Raw genomic sequence first — 17,954 nt, 5'->3', positions numbered from 1 at the left:
TCTGCAAAGCATTTTGAGGCAAAAGTCAATCGGTAACAGCCATTTCCAAGGGGGACAGATTGGAAACGCTGAAGCACCAGAACTGTGCCCGCAGCCATCACGTTTCGTGCTCCCGCTGAGCAAATGTGTACGTAGACGGCACGGGGTGCTGCGGGGTGCTGCGGGGCGCTGCAGGGTGCTGCGAGTGCACATCTGCATCGCCCCAAGTTTCCCCTGGTGTTTTTGCTGGCCAGTGCTAAAGGGGTGCCACAAACACGGCCGGCACAGCCCTGGCACACCCATCCCCGAAAGCGTCCCTAAGGGCGCAGGGGATGGGTGCAGAAGGGTGTCACTTAGTCCTCGTGGCTCCAATCTCTCCCTCGTCACCCAGTTCCTGGCACTTGCTTCTCACGTGCTTCTCTTTCCGTCTCCACCGGGACCATCCAGTGGGAAGCGGTTTCAAACCCACTGGCTGTGTTGATGTTTCCTTCGTTCAAGGACGGGCGATTGTCGCCGCAGCCCCGGCCCTCCCTCACCCCCGCAGCACCCTCCCTGCCCCGTGACGCGGGCGAAGGGAGTGAACGCCAGAGCGACAAGATGAAGGTTATCCTTGGGAAAAATAAATCGTTAAGTTTAATGGTCGTGTTGCTGGTTCGATGGCTATCTCGTCCCACGGCGTGTTTACGTCCCCCTCCCCGGCCTCGGCGCAGAACTTGGGCAGGAAGGGGCGACGCAGACGTGGGAGCTGCTCCACCCCTCGCCCTATTTACACCAAATAAACCTCCTGTGCTGGAGGTTTATTTATGCCCTTAAAAGTCAGGGCAGGTGACAGGGGCAGAGGGGACCCAGCAGCGGGGAGCTCCAGAGCCCGGGCACATGCTGCAGGTGGGGCTCAGCCTGCCCCGCTCCCCCGGGAGGGCGGCCGGTGGCTTCCCCATGGCCGAGCCGGCCGAGGGCGAGAACGCGGGCAGTGGGCAAGGTGAGTGAGCTGCAGGCGGGCAGATGCGTATCTTGCACCAGGGAAGATGGCAGCAGGCTCTTGGTTGTGCCAGGGCCACGTAGGGCACAGGAGAGGGGCTGCAGCAGACCCCCATTTCCTTCCCCAACATCCTCGGTGTGTCCTGGGGTGGGCAGAGCTGGAGCCACCAGCCAGCACCCTAGGCCAGGGCACTGGCAGCCAGATCGGTTCGGGTTGATGCTGCTCAGCACCTCGGGCAGGACAGTACCCTCGTGGTGCAGCCAGCTGCGGGGACAAGATGAATTTGGGGATCATGGGGGTGCCAACAGACCCACTTCAACCCTGTGTTTCATTTTAGCCTGGTTTCTATGGCCAGAAGCCTGCACGACTGCACTGAGGGTCCGTCTGTGACCCTCACCCTCCGAAATTTTGGAACCCACTGGCCTGCATTAATTCCAGCACTTACTGTCCCACTTTTTCAAAGCAGGGAGTCGGGCTGAGCAGCAACCAGTTAAAACTGCTGCCCTTTCCCTGAACCAGAACTGAACATGATCTGCTGGTTTTGTCGAACTTGAGCAGGAGCCAGAGCCAGACCCAGCCTGGGAGCAGCCTGGGTGCCCAGACTCCCTCGCCGTGCCACCACATGCTGCCACACATGTGGCACTCAGGGCCGGGACTGTGCTGTCCCCTCATGTCCCCTTGGGGCCAGAGCTGAGGTTTGGCTTGGTACAAATCCAGCCTAGACTCCTCAACCCCTGAGCACATCCAAGATAAATCCATCATAGAATTAACGTGTGTGCTTATTGACTTTACCCTTCCCAATTAATCACCGCTCTGCAGAAGTCACCCATGTGGAGACAACTCCGGGCTCCTTGTTTGGAGTCTGAGCCGAGCTCTCTTGCAGCCCCAGGGAAAATGCCGCTCGCTTTTCTCTAGGAGGAGCTCAAACTCTGCTCTTCCCAGCACAGAGCTGGTGGCTGCCACAGCCCTGCCACGGTCCTGTGTGCAGGAGCCTCCTCCGAGGGTCCCCAGGGACCTTCTGTCTCCAAGAGGCTTCCCAGATGCTCACCAGCCCCTGCCTGTGGTCCCCTGGACAGGGTGTCTCCAGGTGCACAGGGGCATGCAGGAAACGAGGACACTTTTGCACCCTGCAGATGGTCCCTGCACCCTTGGTGAGCCCCTCTCTCTGCAGCACCTTCTCCTTGCACCTTCTCCCTGGATCCTGAGCAGCCAGATGGGGCTGGGTTTTGCAGGAGACTTTGACAGGAGGCAGAAAGAGGGAAGGCAAATGCCCGAGGCCAGCTTTGCCCGCTCCGTCTGGGCTCAGAGCAGCCTGGTCCTGGGCTGCCAGAACCAGACAGGACACTGCCTCCCGCCCCGCTCTGTCCTTGGGAGGGGACACGATGCAAATGGTCCCTTTTGGCCCCTGCTGTCCATGAGGTCTCTTCTCACCCACCGAGGGCAAGGATGTCCGTCCCATGGTCATCCCAGGGGACAGGGACTGCGTCCCTGCCATCTGCACCTCCCTCTCGGCAGGGCACAGGCTGGGAAGTCAGGAGCTTTTCGAGGGGTGCAAAGTCCCTCGTGGTGTGGAGAAGCAGCCCTGACACCCAGCTGGTGCTTGGCCCCGTGCTTGCCTGGGTCCCTAGACAGTGGTTTCACCAGGAACCTGAGCCGATGCGAGCAGGCATGGGCACAGCGAGCAGCTCCAGCCAGGCAAAGCCTCCTGCAAACCTTCTCTTTGCGGCGGGACAATAACTATAGAAACAGAAGTTGCTGTTGAAACAGAAGAATTCGCAGCATCATTGGCCAGGGTGAAATGTTGTCAGCTGGGGCGGTGAAGTGTGTTGAATAAAAGGTCTTTGTCCTACAGAAATGTTTGGCTCATCTCCAGTCACCGTCGTGATCACATCGGAGGCTGACACCCGGGACATCGACGCCTCCTCTTGTGTGGGCTGTGGGCAGTTCGTGGATTGGGACAGAGTGCCAGACCCAGAGCAAGAGATGCAGATCCCTGGAGACATCCTCAGCAAGCCTCCGAAGGAGCTGAAGAAGCTGGGGAGAGAAGGCTACTGGGCAGCGAGCCGCACTCTGAGAGCTCAGGTCTACCACCAGCTCATCCAGAAGGTCGCCTGTCGGCTCGTCACCCCAGATGCTCTCGTCTACAGGGATGTGGTGAGTCGGCTCTTCGGGACGCTAGGTGTGAGCTCCCATCCTTTGCCTGAGTTCCTGGAAGGGTGCTCCATGCCCACGTACTGCCTCAACCTGGAAGGGGTCACCGCCTTGAAGAAGATCCTCATCTGCATTGGCAACCTTTTCCCCGACATAACCTACAGCCCTGTCCTCCCCTCTCTGGTGGCTCTGCTGCTGCACTACAGTAAAGATGAAGCTCAGTGTTTCGAGAACATCTCTCGTCTCATCGCCAGCAACGCCCCTCACACCAGCTACATTGACCAGTCCTTCCTGGCACACCAGGCCTCCTGCATGACTTTTGGGGATCTGGCCAACAAGCACTGCCCGGCAGCTCACAAACTCATAGCCAGCACCTCTGAGAACGTCTTTGATGTCTACTCCGAGTGGTTATCGTGGCTCTTTCATGACCTCCCCTTCAATTACGCCATCCGTGTGTTTGATGTCTACCTGCTGGAGGGGCAGAAGGTCCTCTACCGCATTGCTCTGGCCTTGCTGAAGCAGTACAGGCTCTCGGTGACCTCTGCCGAGCTGGAGGGGACCGATATCAAGGCAGACCTGCACGCTTTCGTGCAGAACATTGCTGAGCACGTGACTGTCGACAAGCTCCTAGAGAGAGCCTTTGGCATCCGGCTGTTCTCCCGCAAGGAAATCTGGCTTCTCCAGATGGCCAACAGGAAGGCGTTAATGGAGAGGGGCATAACCATGGTACAGGGCAGGTAAGGAGACCTCTCTGTTTGCCAGCTCTTGGGGCTAAGCAGACAAAATATGAGTTACAGTGGAGATACAACACGGTGGGAGCTTCAGGTATCTCCCTTGGCTTTCGCTATGCTGGGGGCCTCACAGCCCCTCGTGGGGGACCCCGTTGGGGTTTGAGCGAGCGATGTTAACAGAAAGCTCACGATGCAAAAAGCGTAACGAAACCTGATGCATGGGAGCTGCACACCTAAAAGTAGACGGGCACCCCAGCTGGGCAGTGATGAGTGTCCTCCCTTACGCAGGCAGTCCTTCCACCTGGCTGTGGACATGCAGACCTTCAGCTCCAGCATTGTAACGGCTCAGGAGATGCGCGTCATCTGGTCCTGGATCCCTGAGCGCTTCTCCCTCTTCCCCCCGCTGCTGCTCTTCTCCACCTCAGAAGATGGGTGCAGTCTGCAGAGGTAAAGCATCATTTGCCCGTTGGGCCAGGTTGGGTTGGATGGGCCAAGCATAAAACTGGTTGGTGGTGGAGAGAAGAGAAACGTGTTGTGTTTGTGGGGTGCATCTGAGGTCTCCCAGGGACTCTCAGGCTCAGTTCACAATCTTGAGTGTGGCCTGAGCCAGCGCTGGCTGTAGATGAGAGGGCTGAGGCTCAGTCAGATGGCCATCAGCACCTCGGCACTGCACGGGGAACATCAAGCCCTGCGGATGTGCCGCGCAGGTGGACATCCCCGTGTGCCATGCCATGCTGGCACGCTGTGATCGACCAGGTCCAGCTAGTACACCACCCTCAGGGCTCCAGCTCCCTCCCAGCTGCACAGGGCACAGGGGGGCTGTTGGACACAGCAGTCAGTGTTGCGGCTCAAAATTGAGCTGGAAAATGAGTTTGCCATTGATATCCCAAGCTGTGAAGCAGCAAAAGCCTTCCAGTGGGCTGAGGCTGCCTTTGCATGAAGGTTTTCAGGCAGGAAATCCAAACCTGCTCCTCTGCAGGAGCACATTAAGCTGAGAGGTTGGACTCGCAGAGCCGGCAGAGCTCAGGGCAGGGGCAGACAACATGTGGGTACATCCTGCGATGGGGAAGACATCAAACCCTCTAAACTCAAGCTAAGAGAGCCCAAGTGTCATGGCCAATGCCCAAAACTGCACAAGAAAGACCAGAGTCAGTGCTGGAGACAACCCAGAGCCCGGTGACACCCACTGCCATGGCCATGGAGCGAAGGGTGTGGTGGGAAGCAGGGACATCTCTGCAACAGGGTGCCAGGGCATCTCTCTACTGAGATGCAGCTCACTGCTGACCAGGGATGCCAGGGCTGCCCGGGGACTGGACACTGCCCACACCGTCCGTGGCCCCCAGTGCTCAGAGTGGTGTTTAATGGTGGCGCTGTGATGGTTGTGCCTCCGTTAGCACCGCGAGCGTCGTCCCTCAGCCCATGAGAGGTGAGCGGGTGTCCATGGCACAGTGGTGCAGCCCCATCCTGGGAAGCACAGCTCTGGTCCCTCCTCACACCTTTCCAAGACAGCAACGGGGTGCAGAGCCTGGGTTATGAAACACGTACTGACTAAAAGCCAGCTCGTTTGGTAAACTCCCCCCATGAAGCATCCCCCCAGCCTGGTGCCTGAGGGCAGGGTGGGAGGATTTAGTGTTTGGATTTATCTGAGCTATTACCTGCTTCACCAAGCAAAAATGACGACTTGAGAAGTCCCATAAGCCAACTCCCCCCTCCCTCCCTGCTTGAGCTACGTGATTATGAGTTTCTGCGCTGTCCTTCCACAAGCTCCCTTGGGCCAGTTGCCAGCAAGGCAAGAGGCTCAGAAGAGCCACCACCGCTCTCCGCTGTCCTTTGCAGCCTCGTGCTCCCTGCGTGGCACGTTGCCCCTGGGTCTCAGACCCCCACTGACCCATCCTTGTTCACCTCTGCAGGTTTTACACGCGCTGTGAAGGCTACGAACCAACAGTGCTGCTCATAAAAACAACCGAAGGAGAGGTAAGTACTTCCCAAGCAGAGAAGTGGGGAGCGCTGGTGCCGGCATGGGGAAGGGGACAGGCTGGTTGACCCCACTGGCACCTCTTGGAGCAGCCGTGGGGCTGCGTGGTCCCTCTCCTGCCCCGCCCCGGGGTCTGTCCCAGCTCCCAGGAGAGAACAAACTGCACCCCCAGCACCAAGAGCCACCTTAGACACAGGCTGGTCTAAAAGGTGCTGCTGGGGGGAAACGGAGGAGTCAGTGAGTTGGAGAGAAGCTGTTAAGTGATGCTTTTTTATTGCAAATACACCCTAAATCACAAAGTCCTGGCTAAGCAGACTTTCCTGAAGTCAGCAGATGCTTTGCCTGAGCCAGGACTCGCTTTCAATGCATTCAAAGCAAGCATCTCTCCCTGATCGCGAAAGCAGCCACACGAGGGAAATGGAGGAGAAATAAGGACAGCTTCTGCAATATTTGAAAGTCGTGAAATAACTGCAAAAACCCCTGAGCCAGGCCTCTTCCCAGGGACTCTGAGAGCGGCTCGTAAACGTGTATTTTATCTCTCCGCTCTTCGTCAAACTGCGGAGGCAAGTTCTGTAAATTGTTCAGGCATCCCAAAGATTTATCAACCTACCAGCCCTGATTTCCCAAGCCTGACATTTCAGTGTGGTGCGGAGATAAACACCCTGCCACCCCCTAGGGCCTTGAGCAGACAAGAGAAGGTGACTTCTAAAACCTTGTTGCCCACACGTTTTAGCTCATTTTATTCCTTATCTAATACCAAGGACAGACACGATTTCCCACCTCTCAGTAGGTCCCCTCCAGCCATGGAGATATGGACATTCATACCAGGATCAGCCTGATCACAAGTGGAAGACCTGGCCAAAATATCTGGAGAGCATTGCCTGATTCTCCCCGAGACTGTTTAAAAGCCTCATATGTGACAAAAATGTGTTAGCTGAGTCTTTGCCACCATTTTAAAGTACATTTTCTCCAAAGACTCATAAAACAGGTGACCACCTCACCGTCAGCCAGGAGCCAGCTGAGGACAAAGGACTCCCAGACCCCCATCCACAGCGTGTTGCAATACTGCTCGTACAACGCTCTGAGCCACACGGTTATTCCTTTCCATTGCTGGGAGCTGGACTGGGCTCAGGGCTGGGAGGCACAGCTCCTACTCCCAAGCCCAGGCCAGGGAACGCACCGGCACAGCCGAACCGGCCCCGCTCAATCAGCCAGCACGCAGCTCACTGCAATCACCTCTGCTGCAAAAGAGCAACCCCCCAAATCTCCCAGAGACCCCCAGTAGGTGCCGAAGCTGAGTGGTGTCGCATCCAGAGCACCGGGGACCCGTCAGTGCAGGGTTTAGCTGGCACGGCAGAACTGGGCTCCCCGATTCCCGCAGGGACCTCGCTGGGCTCCTGCCCTCCTCGCCGCACACGCCACGCTGGGGTTTCTGGGCATCTGCCCCGCTGACACTCCCTGCTCTCTCCCGAAGGTGTGCGGGGCGTTCCTCTCCTCCGACTGGAGTGAACGGAAAAAGACTGGCGCGATATCGGGCTTCTTCGGGACAGGGGAGTGCTTTGTGTTCACTGTAAGTCACAGTTCATTTCTGGGTTTACGCTTACGGGTTTCTCTGTTAATTACTTTTTCCTTTACCCCTCTGACAACTCAGGGCATGGTGGCACCGAGCTGCTGCCGTACCCACCGCTGCCCCTTAGCTCTGGCAGGAGGCAGCAGTGCAGAAATTGCTGTGCTGGATCAGAGCAAACAGAGAACTCCCGCCTTGGGTGAGCCAACCTGCCTCCAGCCCCCGAGGCAACGTGCAATAACCCCGGGGGAGGTCTTGGAGCAGCCCCCCGGGATGACAGCAGGGCATCGTACACATACACAGCAGGGAGGGTTTCTGCCCTGAGCACCCGGGGCAGCTCCTGGATGAAGCATTCCCAAATCAGCCCCAGCGTCCCTGCAGAGGGAGCAGGCTGAGTTCATCCAAGAGATCCTGGGGGCGAAGTCCATCCATCCAGTGTCCCACCAGCATCCATCCAGCGTCCACTGGGCAATGGGGGCAGTGCAGGTTTGCCCATCTCTGGCAGTGCCTGGTGAAGACAAAACCAATTTCTCAGCCACAGCCACCTCCAGAGCATCCCTGGCACTTCCAGGATGCCTTGTCCCTGCCCTAGGTCTGGACCTGGCATGCAGCATTTGGCTCCAAACCCACCTAGCCAGGCAGCACCGCCCTCCCCCAGCAACAGAGAGATGCCCCAAAGGACAGGGCTCACCATGTTTCTCCTGCTTTCCAGGTGCGCCCTGAGACAGAGAGGTACGAGTGGGTGTTCATCAAGAAGCCAGAGCTGGCCAAAGCTGTGCCACACTCGCGCCAGCGGTCGCGCTCGCCCTCTCCCGTGTCCATCCTCAGCTCCTCCCCGGACAGCCGCGGCACCAGCTCGAACCATCTCACTGTGCCCACGCCGCAGAGGAAAGGCCGTCTCTCCCCATTTCTGGCCATCAGGCATTTCCTCCTGCCGTCCAAAACAGCCTCCATGTTCATGTCCGGGTCTCGGGAAGGGATCGTTATCGGTAATTGTCAAACGGTGGGCACATGCCTGCTGGCACACCGCGGCTTTGGCAGAAAAGGGCTCTTCTCCAGATTATAATCTGAGCTGCCCGTGGAGGCAAAGACCTCCTGGTTTAGGATAGGAACTTAAAGTCAGGGGAGATGAAGTCATCACTCTCTTCCTCAAATTAGCAGGAGTGCAAAGGTGCACAAGGGCAAGGATGCTCCTTCTGAGAGCCCCTGAGGGGTTCTGCCAGCCAAGGGGGAGCACCACAGCCCAAACCTCCTGGCGAGGTTTGCACCCTTGGGGCTGGTGTGTCCTTTCCCAGCCCTTCCCTCCACTTTGTGCAGGACAGAGGGGAGATGCAGGTGGGGATTAGCCCAAGGAAACGTTGGGCACAGTCACCCAGAGCAGACACACCAGCTGCCTGCCTGCACTGCTGTCTGCCAGGTCAGGCTTGGGCATGGGGGTTGACTCTTGTGCCCTGCCACCACCAGGGTGGGTTTCGCAGAGGACCGCAGAAAGTCTGCACTGCCGGCTGCCTCTGCCTCCCTTCCAGCCCTCGGGAGTGGGATCAGGGCAAGCCTGGCTGCAGGGATGCAAGGAGCTTTCCTTGTTCTCCAGCCCTGCAAGCAGTTTAATAATTCAGCTCGTGCTGCCAGGGCAACCTCTCGCACTGGCTGCTGCCCTGCAGACAGCTCTCCAGGAGCTCTGTCTCCACGCTGACATCCTGATTAGCAGAGAGGGCAGCTGAGGGCATCCCCAGCCCAGCTCTGCGCTGTGGCTGAAGGACAGAGAGCTGAGAGGTGGGCACAGCCCTGAGAGACCTCATCAGCTGAGCCAGTGCCCCTACTCGAGCAGCGATGGTGGGAGAGCAGATTCCGACTGTCTTGCTTGCTTTTGCAGGTGGAGGGGGTGGCCAAGCTCTGTCCCTCGACGCCAACCTGCTCTGGGGGCACACGGAGCCCTGCGAGACTTTCGACAACCCTCCGCTCTGCCAGGAGAACTTCCAGGTGCAGGTCTTGGAAGTGTGGGGCTTTCAAAACACCTAGGTCCCATGGGGGACAGCCCCTCATTGGCCAGAGCCCTGGCCTGCCTGCTGCGGTCTCTGCCGGCAATGCCATAGGCACCTCCACTCGCCATCCTCCTCTCCATGATCAGCCATCATGGTGGTGTGGAGAGAGGGCAACGCAGGGCCAGGAATGGGACTGTGGGTGCTGCCTTTGGGGACATTTGAGGTCCTCTCCCGCAGCTTAGACCCAGCCTGCTCCACCCAGTCTGTCCCAGTTCAGGATGCTGGAGGGGAGGTGAGCCAGTCTGGTGTTTCTCACACCTCCCTGGCCAGTTTGCAGCTTGGGGCTCAACAGCAAAGCGGCAGTGCTGCAGCACAGGCAGACTTTGAAGGAATTTAGAGCCTAGGCAAAACCCAACACCGAGGTTGTTTCACCAGAAACACTCTCAGACCCCGCTTCCCTGTGGTACTAAGCCCAGTGCCACCCTTCAAGCCATACACAGAATTTTGTAGCCTCTACGGGTTACCAGGACCCCCAGCAAAGATTTTATTTTCCAAGCAAAGATGTAGCTGGTGTGTACATACCTGCAGCCAACAAGGACCCCCCAACTGTGTCACTTTTTTATTAAACTGAAGATCTATATTCACCGCAAAGGGCTGATGTGTGACTGCGAGCGATGAATCCCCGTGAGCCTTAACGAACGTGCCCCAGCTGCCTGGGGTCAGGACAACGGGAGGCATGCCATTAAAACATGAAATGCCAACGCGTACGTGTAGCTCGGTCAGACAAGGCAACCCTCACAGGAGGGTTGTAGACCATAGAGGGATAATTCTGGCTGCAGGATAAGAACATCTCCCACGTCCAAAGATACCTTCCACTTGTGGTTTTATCTTTCATGTATTCCACTTCTTGAGCTATTTGGAGCAGGAGCTATTGCTGCCTCGGTGGCTGCTTCCAGCAATGGCAGGAGCAGACAACAGCAGAAACACCTAGGAGTTGCTTGTAGCCTTCAAAGGGTGTCCAGGTATGATGAGGAGGTGAGACCCAGCCCACCGTGCCCCTGTGCCTGGCCTTTGCCCACAGAGCTTAAAAGAAAGAACACCACAGAATTACTCTTTCCTTTCAACTAAAAAGCTCTGCTAGTGTCCTCAGTATTTCTTTCTTTCCATGATCATATGGGACTTTCTGTACAGCTGAAAGTTTCCCATGGGAGCCCCTCTCCCTTCCCTGGAGGCTGTTCCATGTCTCCACCCAGAGATGTACAGGATGCATAAGATACCTGGAAACGCAAAGCCCTTCATTAGCAACCCAGCCTGACCTCCTCTATTTTCCAAGCAGCCTTCCAAGTCTTTCCTTGTAATGGGTAAGCGGGTCCCCTCGAATGTGCCAAAATGCCAGGGTCAGGGTTGTATGGCGCGGGCTGTGGGTACCTCCGACGTGGCAGCAGAGCCCACGGTGGGGGCTTCGTCCCTCTGAGGCCATGCACGCCGTGTGTCTATGCTACCCACCCATTATATATCTCTCCTTTATTTTATATATATATCTCCTTTATTATATATATATCTACACTGTCCGTGCGCTTATTGCATTCACTGCCCGTAATCCGATGGGCGCCGGCGCCGTTCCCAAAAGGGATGCTGCAGCCCTGTCTTCTTACGCTTTATTCCATAGAATCATAGAATCACGGAATGGTTCGGGTTGGAAGGGACCTCAAAGATCATCTAGTTCCAACCCCCCTGCCACAGGCAGGGACACCCTCCACTACACCAGGTTGCCCAAAGCCTCATCCAACCTGGCCTTGAATAGCCATCACCGAATAAAGTCCAAAAATCTTGGAGAATAAAAAAAACCCTGAAATCACGCAGGGGAAGCAGAGGGGCCGGGAGGCTGAGGGGATGAGTAACGGGACACAGAGAGACCTTTCATCCGTGCGGACTGCAGCGGGGTCAGCGCGGCCCCAACCGCCGCGCGACCGCCGCTCGCCACCCGCCTGCCACTCGCCCGCCTCCGCCCGCCGCTCGCCCGCGCCCCCTGCCGGCCGGGCGGCGCGCACGGCGCAGCGCGCAGGCGCCGTTGCCGTGGAGACGCGTCCCCGGGCCCGAGGCGATGGCGGCGGCCGAGGCGGGAGCGGGGGAGCTGGAGCTGCGGGCCGCCATCGGCTTCAACGGTAGTGGCGGGGGGTACCGGGGGCGGGGGTAACCCGGGCGGGTATGGGGCACAGCTGCGGGGGGTGTGGGCACCATGGCGGGCAGCTGTGGGGCACGGGCTGCCTGCGGGCAGGGACACTCCAAGGAGACAGATGTGGTTAAGAACAGGAAAAGTTTGCCTGGATGGCAGCATTATTAGTAATTTTTTTATAATTACTCAGCTTACTAGAAGAAGAAGGTTTTAATTTCAAAATAAAACCAACTCAGGTCGTGCAAAGTGCAAAAGGTGACCAGCCCTGTGACGCAGGGATGGGGGCGAAGTGTCAGGGCTTCTCCAGCCTTCTCGGGAAATTTGTGGCTTTGCAGCTGTTTTGAGGCAGACCTGGCAATGTGGGCTGGTGATGTGGCCTCCATAAATCCGCCGGTGCTCCTGGAGAACCTCCTGTGCCGAAGGGCTCGGACCTCTGGGCCAGTTCAATCTCCTGGGAGCTGTAGGAAGCACAGCGTGGTCCAAAACTCGTAAAGGTGACCCTGGAGTTTTACATGGAGTTGTTCTACTGAACGACTTTGGGAGGAACTGGAAAGCTCTTGCTTTTGCTCTCCTCGAGAGATAAACCTTGGGGAATAAGCGGTTTTCCCTTACGGAGTGCGACAAGCAAGGCCACAGGCACCGAGGTGTCGGGGAGAGGTCAGTCCTGGGGCTGTGTGCTTCGGGCAGGGGGAAAGAATTTGCCTGCAGCTCCCAGAACCATCAGCAGCCAGCAGATCTTTCGCTCCTTTCTCTTGCAGGACACGTGCCCTGCGGCCTGATTTGCCACCCCGACAAGGAGCACATTCTCTATCCCCTGGGATGTACTGTGGTTGTTCAAAAGCTGGACAGTAAGAAACAGACTTTCTTGCACGGCCACACCAATAATGTCTCCTGCATCGTTGTGTCCAGGAACGGGGTGTACGTTGCCTCTGGACAAGTCACTTTCATGGGCTTTAAGGTGGATAATGCTCTGTTTTTAACTGCTTGGTGTTGAGCAAAGAAATTGGAGTTGGCTTGCCAGCAGTGGGAACACCTTTCGTTTGGTTTTTTGTTCCGTTGGAAAACAAATGCCTACGGTGGGAGGATGTTGCAGAGAGTGGGAAATCTCCATTGCTGGGGATGCCTTTATGGTTTTGTGAAGTATTAAGCATTCTCTGTAGGATCAAGTTAACTGGATTGAGGGATTTCTCAGTTCCGGTCCTTTTTATCCAAAGTGTTGTGGGCATATGGCAGCGTAAATCTCATTAGATGTTAATTAATAAATACTGTTATATTTGAAGTGAGACCTGACTTCCAGCGCTGCTTAGGACTTCCAAAAGCCCTTGACAGGTACCTACCTGCATTTTTAGACCTCCAAAGTTCTTTATGGTTTATTTTTTGCCTATTTCAAGAGACCCTGAGACACTTGGAAGGAATCGAGTATTAGTGTTTCAGTATTTTAAAATCTAAGCCAAACACTCTGTCTCAGGGTAAATTTTGATTCCAAAATGAAGCAGAGCTGCTCCACTGGTAAGCTGGAGTAATGCTTCTTACAGCACCTGATCCGAAGCGCGTTCGTGTCAGTGGAGCCCTGGGCTGGATAGAAGCTGACCTTAAGCTGGGCTGCCTCTAAGAACTTCCCTGCCAGAGAAAGTTGTTGTATCTAATCCTGCATGTTACACCTAATACTCTGGCTTTGACTCCTGCTTTCGCCTTCAGGCAGACATCATTCTGTGGGATTTCCCGAGGAAGGAGTTACTTGCTCGGCTGTCTCTGCATAAGGGCAGAGTTGAAGGACTAGCATTTTCTCCAAGCAGCCTTTATCTCGTGTCACTGGGAGGCCAGGACGATGGCAGGTAACGATTCCCTCTTCTTGGCCCACAATTCCCGACAAGTTGTAGGGCATCGAAGAATGCTTTTAAGGAGAACTTGCTCCTCACTCTTCTGGCAATCTGACTCTTTCCCTTGCTGATGTCTCTCCTCAATGATCCTGCTCTGTCCGATGGGAAGCCGGGTCGGTACCACAGGCAGAGCACAGGGTATTGGGAAAGATGAAGGGAGCAGCTAATTTTTAGGCTGGTGTGGTCAGCTAGAAACCTGCACAGCTACCTGCCTTAATGTAGAAGCATGAATTTCACTGGGGGCTTGCTTGGACACACAGACAACTAGGAGTGGAATAAAAAGTTATTTTAAACTGGATTCTGCAAGTGGCCTAAGATACGATTTGAGTCTCGGTCAGCAGAAGGAATATAAGTGATACACATACCTTTGCTTTAGGAGGATAGGATGTAAACTGCAATTCCACACGTTTGTGATAAGGATTTCCTTGAGTAAAATCTCGAGTAAAATCTCTACAAATGACTTTTATTACGTATCCTGCTGGGAACAGACTGCAGAAAAATAGGTTTCGTCTTGCTTTTGGTTTTAAGTAATTTGTTTTTAAGTAATTGGTTTTCAAGTAATTTGTTTTCAAGTATTTAAAGCCCTTCCTTCTCCTGCAGTGTGATTGTGTGGCACGTTGGTAAGAGAGAGGCTGTCTGCGGGAGCCCTGCCTCGGCACGCAACGCGGGGAGCGCGACCATCGTAGCGTGCTCCAGCTGCAGAGACGAGATGTTTGTTACTGCTGGAAAGTAAGGTTTTGTCTGGATGAAAGAGATGAGGGAAAGAACCCACGGACCTATTTCCTTTTGCAAAGAGTCTTTACTTAAGTACAAGGAAACTTAAGCAACTGTGTGCTCATGTTTTTTCTTTTTGCTCTAAATGGACCCGCGAATATCCGTCAGTTTGTCCCTTTAAGGCATTTCTTCTTGTTCTACACAAAACAATGTGTTTTCAAAGCAGCACACAGAGACCTGCATGCATCACTTCTGTTCCTGATAGCAGGATTTTGTACTCAGCATTCCCTGTGCAACGTTTAAAATATTTAGTTGCCAGTGTTTACACAAGAAAAGCAGTCAATGAGTGGCTCTGGACGATGGTTAATTAATGTAGAAACAATGATCACTTGCAGGTCGTTGGGTCATCTCTTATCCTCACCAGACGTGACATACGATTGGTCACTGGTTTGTAACAAAAGTTGGTACAAAAAGTCACATTTTTGCATGGATTTGAGACAGCCCCCATACATCTAGCCTGACATTTAAAGGTGCTGAGGACCTACAGCTCCATTTACATCAGCAAAGGCTTTAGATGCTCTTGCCTGTAGTTGCACTGATCAGTGTACAAATGTGAGGGTGACTGTGTGTAAAGATGTTATATTGGCTCCTAGGTTGTCAATCAAACTCTGCTAGAAAATAGTTGAAAGTGTCCCCCAACATTCGTTTCCTGTTCTAGGAACTAAGATTCCATCAGTGCCTGCCTCTCTGGGAAATGAGTGTCAAGGTTGTTACATACTCCTCTGTAACCCTCATATATGTTTTTGCTGAACCTTTAAGAATTTTATTTACCCAGAGAAAGTTACTGTAAGAGACAGCAGAAAAGACACAGACTTGCTCAGGCCTCTCTGATACTGTTCTTTTTCCTTCTTATTAAAATTTCAGAATAATGTAGCCTTGTAAAGGCTTTCTAATTCATCTAGGAGTGAAAGAACTCGGATGTTTCTGCATATATGGATTTGATCCTGCTGTATTCTTTCCCATAGTGGGACCATTCGAGTATGGGAACTGGATCCAGCAAACAGGAAAATCCTACCGACTGAGTGCCAGACAGGGCATCTGAGAAGAGTAAGCACATGTGTTAAGGTAAGTTTCAGCCAAAATGATTTGGCTAAACTGAGAAACTCTCAACAGACTAGAGAAAAACCGTGAGCTTTTATAATAATGCTAGAAATGCCAACTACAGCTGCATGATGGTGGTGAAGTTACTGTTGGCTCATGGCAGATGGTCTCCCACAGTTTCTTTATCCTGAGAAAAGAGTGTTTTGCATGCTTCTGAAGAGAGCAGCATGTATTGTAGGCAGAGGCGCTAGCACCCAGAGAAACCCACTTTTGCTTCGAAATATTCTCTAGATTTGGTTAGAAAACGTCTTGCATTTAGCAGTGTTATGGATCTTTGAGTGTGGCAGGAGGAAAACATTGGCTGTATCCTCTCAGATGAGGTCTTGGCAATACACTGAAATAAAGCTGTTTGTGCAGCCCGGTGCTGGGCTCGGGACAAATGCCTCGCTCTCTAGACTATGATCTCCTTTTTTATGCTTTCCTATAGATGGCAGATGATGATAATTATTTTTATGTTGGCACATCCAGTGGTGATATCCTGAAAGTGGATACAAAGCACAAGCTGGTGGTTGACTGTAGGCCCCAGAAGAAGAAGTTTAGCGTGGTGAGTAGTAGCTCTGTGACTTTTTCCTTATCCTCCTCTTTGTTAGAAACTGGAAGTAGGGCAACCTTCAGGAGAACCATTACAAAGCTGATTCACAGACTAACCCTTTTTCTGTGCTATGAGTTCTTTGTGAGTGTCTCTATCCAGATCCTGGAGTCGCAGACTGCCAGCTTGGCTTTGTTCAGTTTCATTTGGCTCAGAATTTGGGTTTTACCTGAATCTCATTGCGTCATCCTACAGACTCTCTCATACTAAATCTAGTAAAAGTCATAAAAAGTGAAAAATAAGCATAAAAATGGAGTAGTTCCTGAGTTGGGTTTTTTTTTTTGAGGGAGATATTAGCTGGAGTGAGACAGAGGACATTCCTAGGAAGACTGGTAGAAGTGCTTCTTTGAGAGGCCTTCCCACACTTGCTACTATAAGGTGCTATATTCAGATCTTACAGATTTTTTAAATTGCCTGTGCTGAAATTTTCCAAGACCACTGTTTGCCACAGGAAGAGTATTTTGAAAAAAACTTCAGAATACTTCAATTGCTCTTAAAAAAAAAAAAACACCCCAACCCCCCTAGATTTTTCTGTGTTTATTCCCCATACTGTTCCTCCCCCTCCCCTTCAGGAGATCGTCCTTTTGAAATTCTGCTTCTGCCACTGCTGAGGCAGAGGTCTTACTGACAAAGATAGTACTGATAATATAATTAAAGAGTTTATTAAAATGCATGTGCATAATTGGGCCAAAACAAGGTTGCACAGAGTACCTTGATTCTATTGCTTTTTAACTTCTGAGTGCTTGACTTCATAACCCCAAAGTTCTTTGAACTTAGCTTTTTTCCTCTATAATTGGGACTCATGGGTCTCAGTGTGAGTATCCTCAGACAGGAGTATCTCCTAAATATGGAGGTGTTGGCCTTTTGTTGTACAAGAATTCTGCATGCAGGGAGCTAGGATGATAAACGATAGCACCAGCTAGTACACTTCTTCTTGATTTCTCTTTGTTTCTTGCTATAAAAGACTTCTTGTAGCTTCTCAGTTTACACCCAGTGGAGGGAGTGATACCTGAGGAATTCAAACACTTCCCTTCTTGCATAAGGTTGAATGTATTTTGCAATTCTATGAGCAACCATGAAAATCAGTGAGCAGCAGGGGAAGAAGTGCAGATGGAAGCACCCAACGTACTGTTAGGGATGCCACGGGGAAGCTGTCCTACAAAGCAGCAGATCTTGTTTGAGGGCAAACATGAGACTAACAAGAACTGTAATAAAAATTCAGTGTTAAACCCCAAAGAAAAAGCTACTCTGGACTTGTTTCTCTAAACCTCCTGAACTTTGCTTATACCAACACATGTACGTGCAAACCATATACGTGCCCATTCAAAACGTGGTGTTTCTTGCGTTACAAACGCAGGCCCAAATCTTTGGGATAACTTGGAGCCACTGAGCTCTTCGAAATATATTTCAATGTTTATCTGTTCCAGAAGGTTGGAGAAGTTATTATTTGTTTTCCCACTTGCATTGCAGGAATGTAAGTAATTTAATTCTGTGTACGTATTAAGTGACAAGAATGTATGTATTTTGTTTTCCTGGTAGAAATCACAATTTTGCTGAAGGTGCATTAGAGCTCTTGTGGGTATACAGGTACCATACTCTCCAGCAGACTTCCTGCAGGATTTTGCATCCACACAGGACCCATGCCCTGGCTGATCTCTGCTGTCTCTTATGCCGAAGTCTTGATGATTGAATATCACCTCCCCTTTTAAATGCTTGCACACTTTGAGTCCTTCTACATCTAGCATTGGCTGTGCCTTGCCTAGAGAAGCTGGTTGAAACCACGCAAGGTCCTGAACTACCTTGTGTTTGAAACAAAACTCCACAAAAAAACACACTTCTGAGACTATTGTTAAAGAAGTGATCAAATAGGGTCATTAGCAGGATGCTGTGCAATTTGGGGGTTGAAAGAGACCACTAGGGCCTCTTAGAGAAAAGCAGAGGCTCAAAGCCAGACCGTGGTCCAATCCAGACTGTGAGGGGTTTTGCCATAAGGTAAATCCATAGGAACCGCCGTTTGTGGCAGAGACCTTTGGAGCATCGCGAGCTTCAGCTGACGTTGCTCATGATGGT

At 52.9% G+C, this 17,954-nt stretch overlaps 2 protein-coding genes across 2 annotated transcripts; both read left to right on the top strand.

Moving 5' to 3' along the window:
• The first annotated feature begins 855 nt into the window (after positions 1-855).
• LOC104383762 (TBC1 domain family member 24) lies at positions 856-9,401 on the top strand. Its single transcript, XM_009991997.2, has 7 exons — positions 856-958; positions 2,811-3,846; positions 4,129-4,287; positions 5,751-5,814; positions 7,290-7,385; positions 8,095-8,371; positions 9,256-9,401. The coding sequence occupies exons 1-7, from the start codon at positions 856-858 to the stop codon at positions 9,399-9,401; spliced, it is 1,881 nt and encodes a 626-aa protein (XP_009990299.1).
• Positions 9,402-11,468: 2,067 nt separating this feature from the next.
• Positions 11,469-16,495, top strand: CFAP52 (cilia and flagella associated protein 52). Its single transcript, XM_086624333.1, has 7 exons — positions 11,469-11,529; positions 12,299-12,498; positions 13,239-13,375; positions 14,021-14,149; positions 15,160-15,259; positions 15,723-16,004; positions 16,457-16,495. Exons 1-7 carry the CDS (start codon positions 11,469-11,471, stop codon positions 16,493-16,495), a joined length of 948 nt encoding a protein of 315 aa, XP_086480459.1.
• Positions 16,496-17,954: the final 1,459 nt, after the last annotated feature.

The sequence above is a fragment of the Tauraco erythrolophus genome, chromosome 20 (assembly GCF_009769465.1).
Source record: "Tauraco erythrolophus isolate bTauEry1 chromosome 20, bTauEry1.pri, whole genome shotgun sequence".
Lineage (NCBI taxonomy): Eukaryota > Metazoa > Chordata > Aves > Musophagiformes > Musophagidae > Tauraco > Tauraco erythrolophus.
This window is presented reverse-complemented; position numbering and strand designations above follow the sequence as displayed.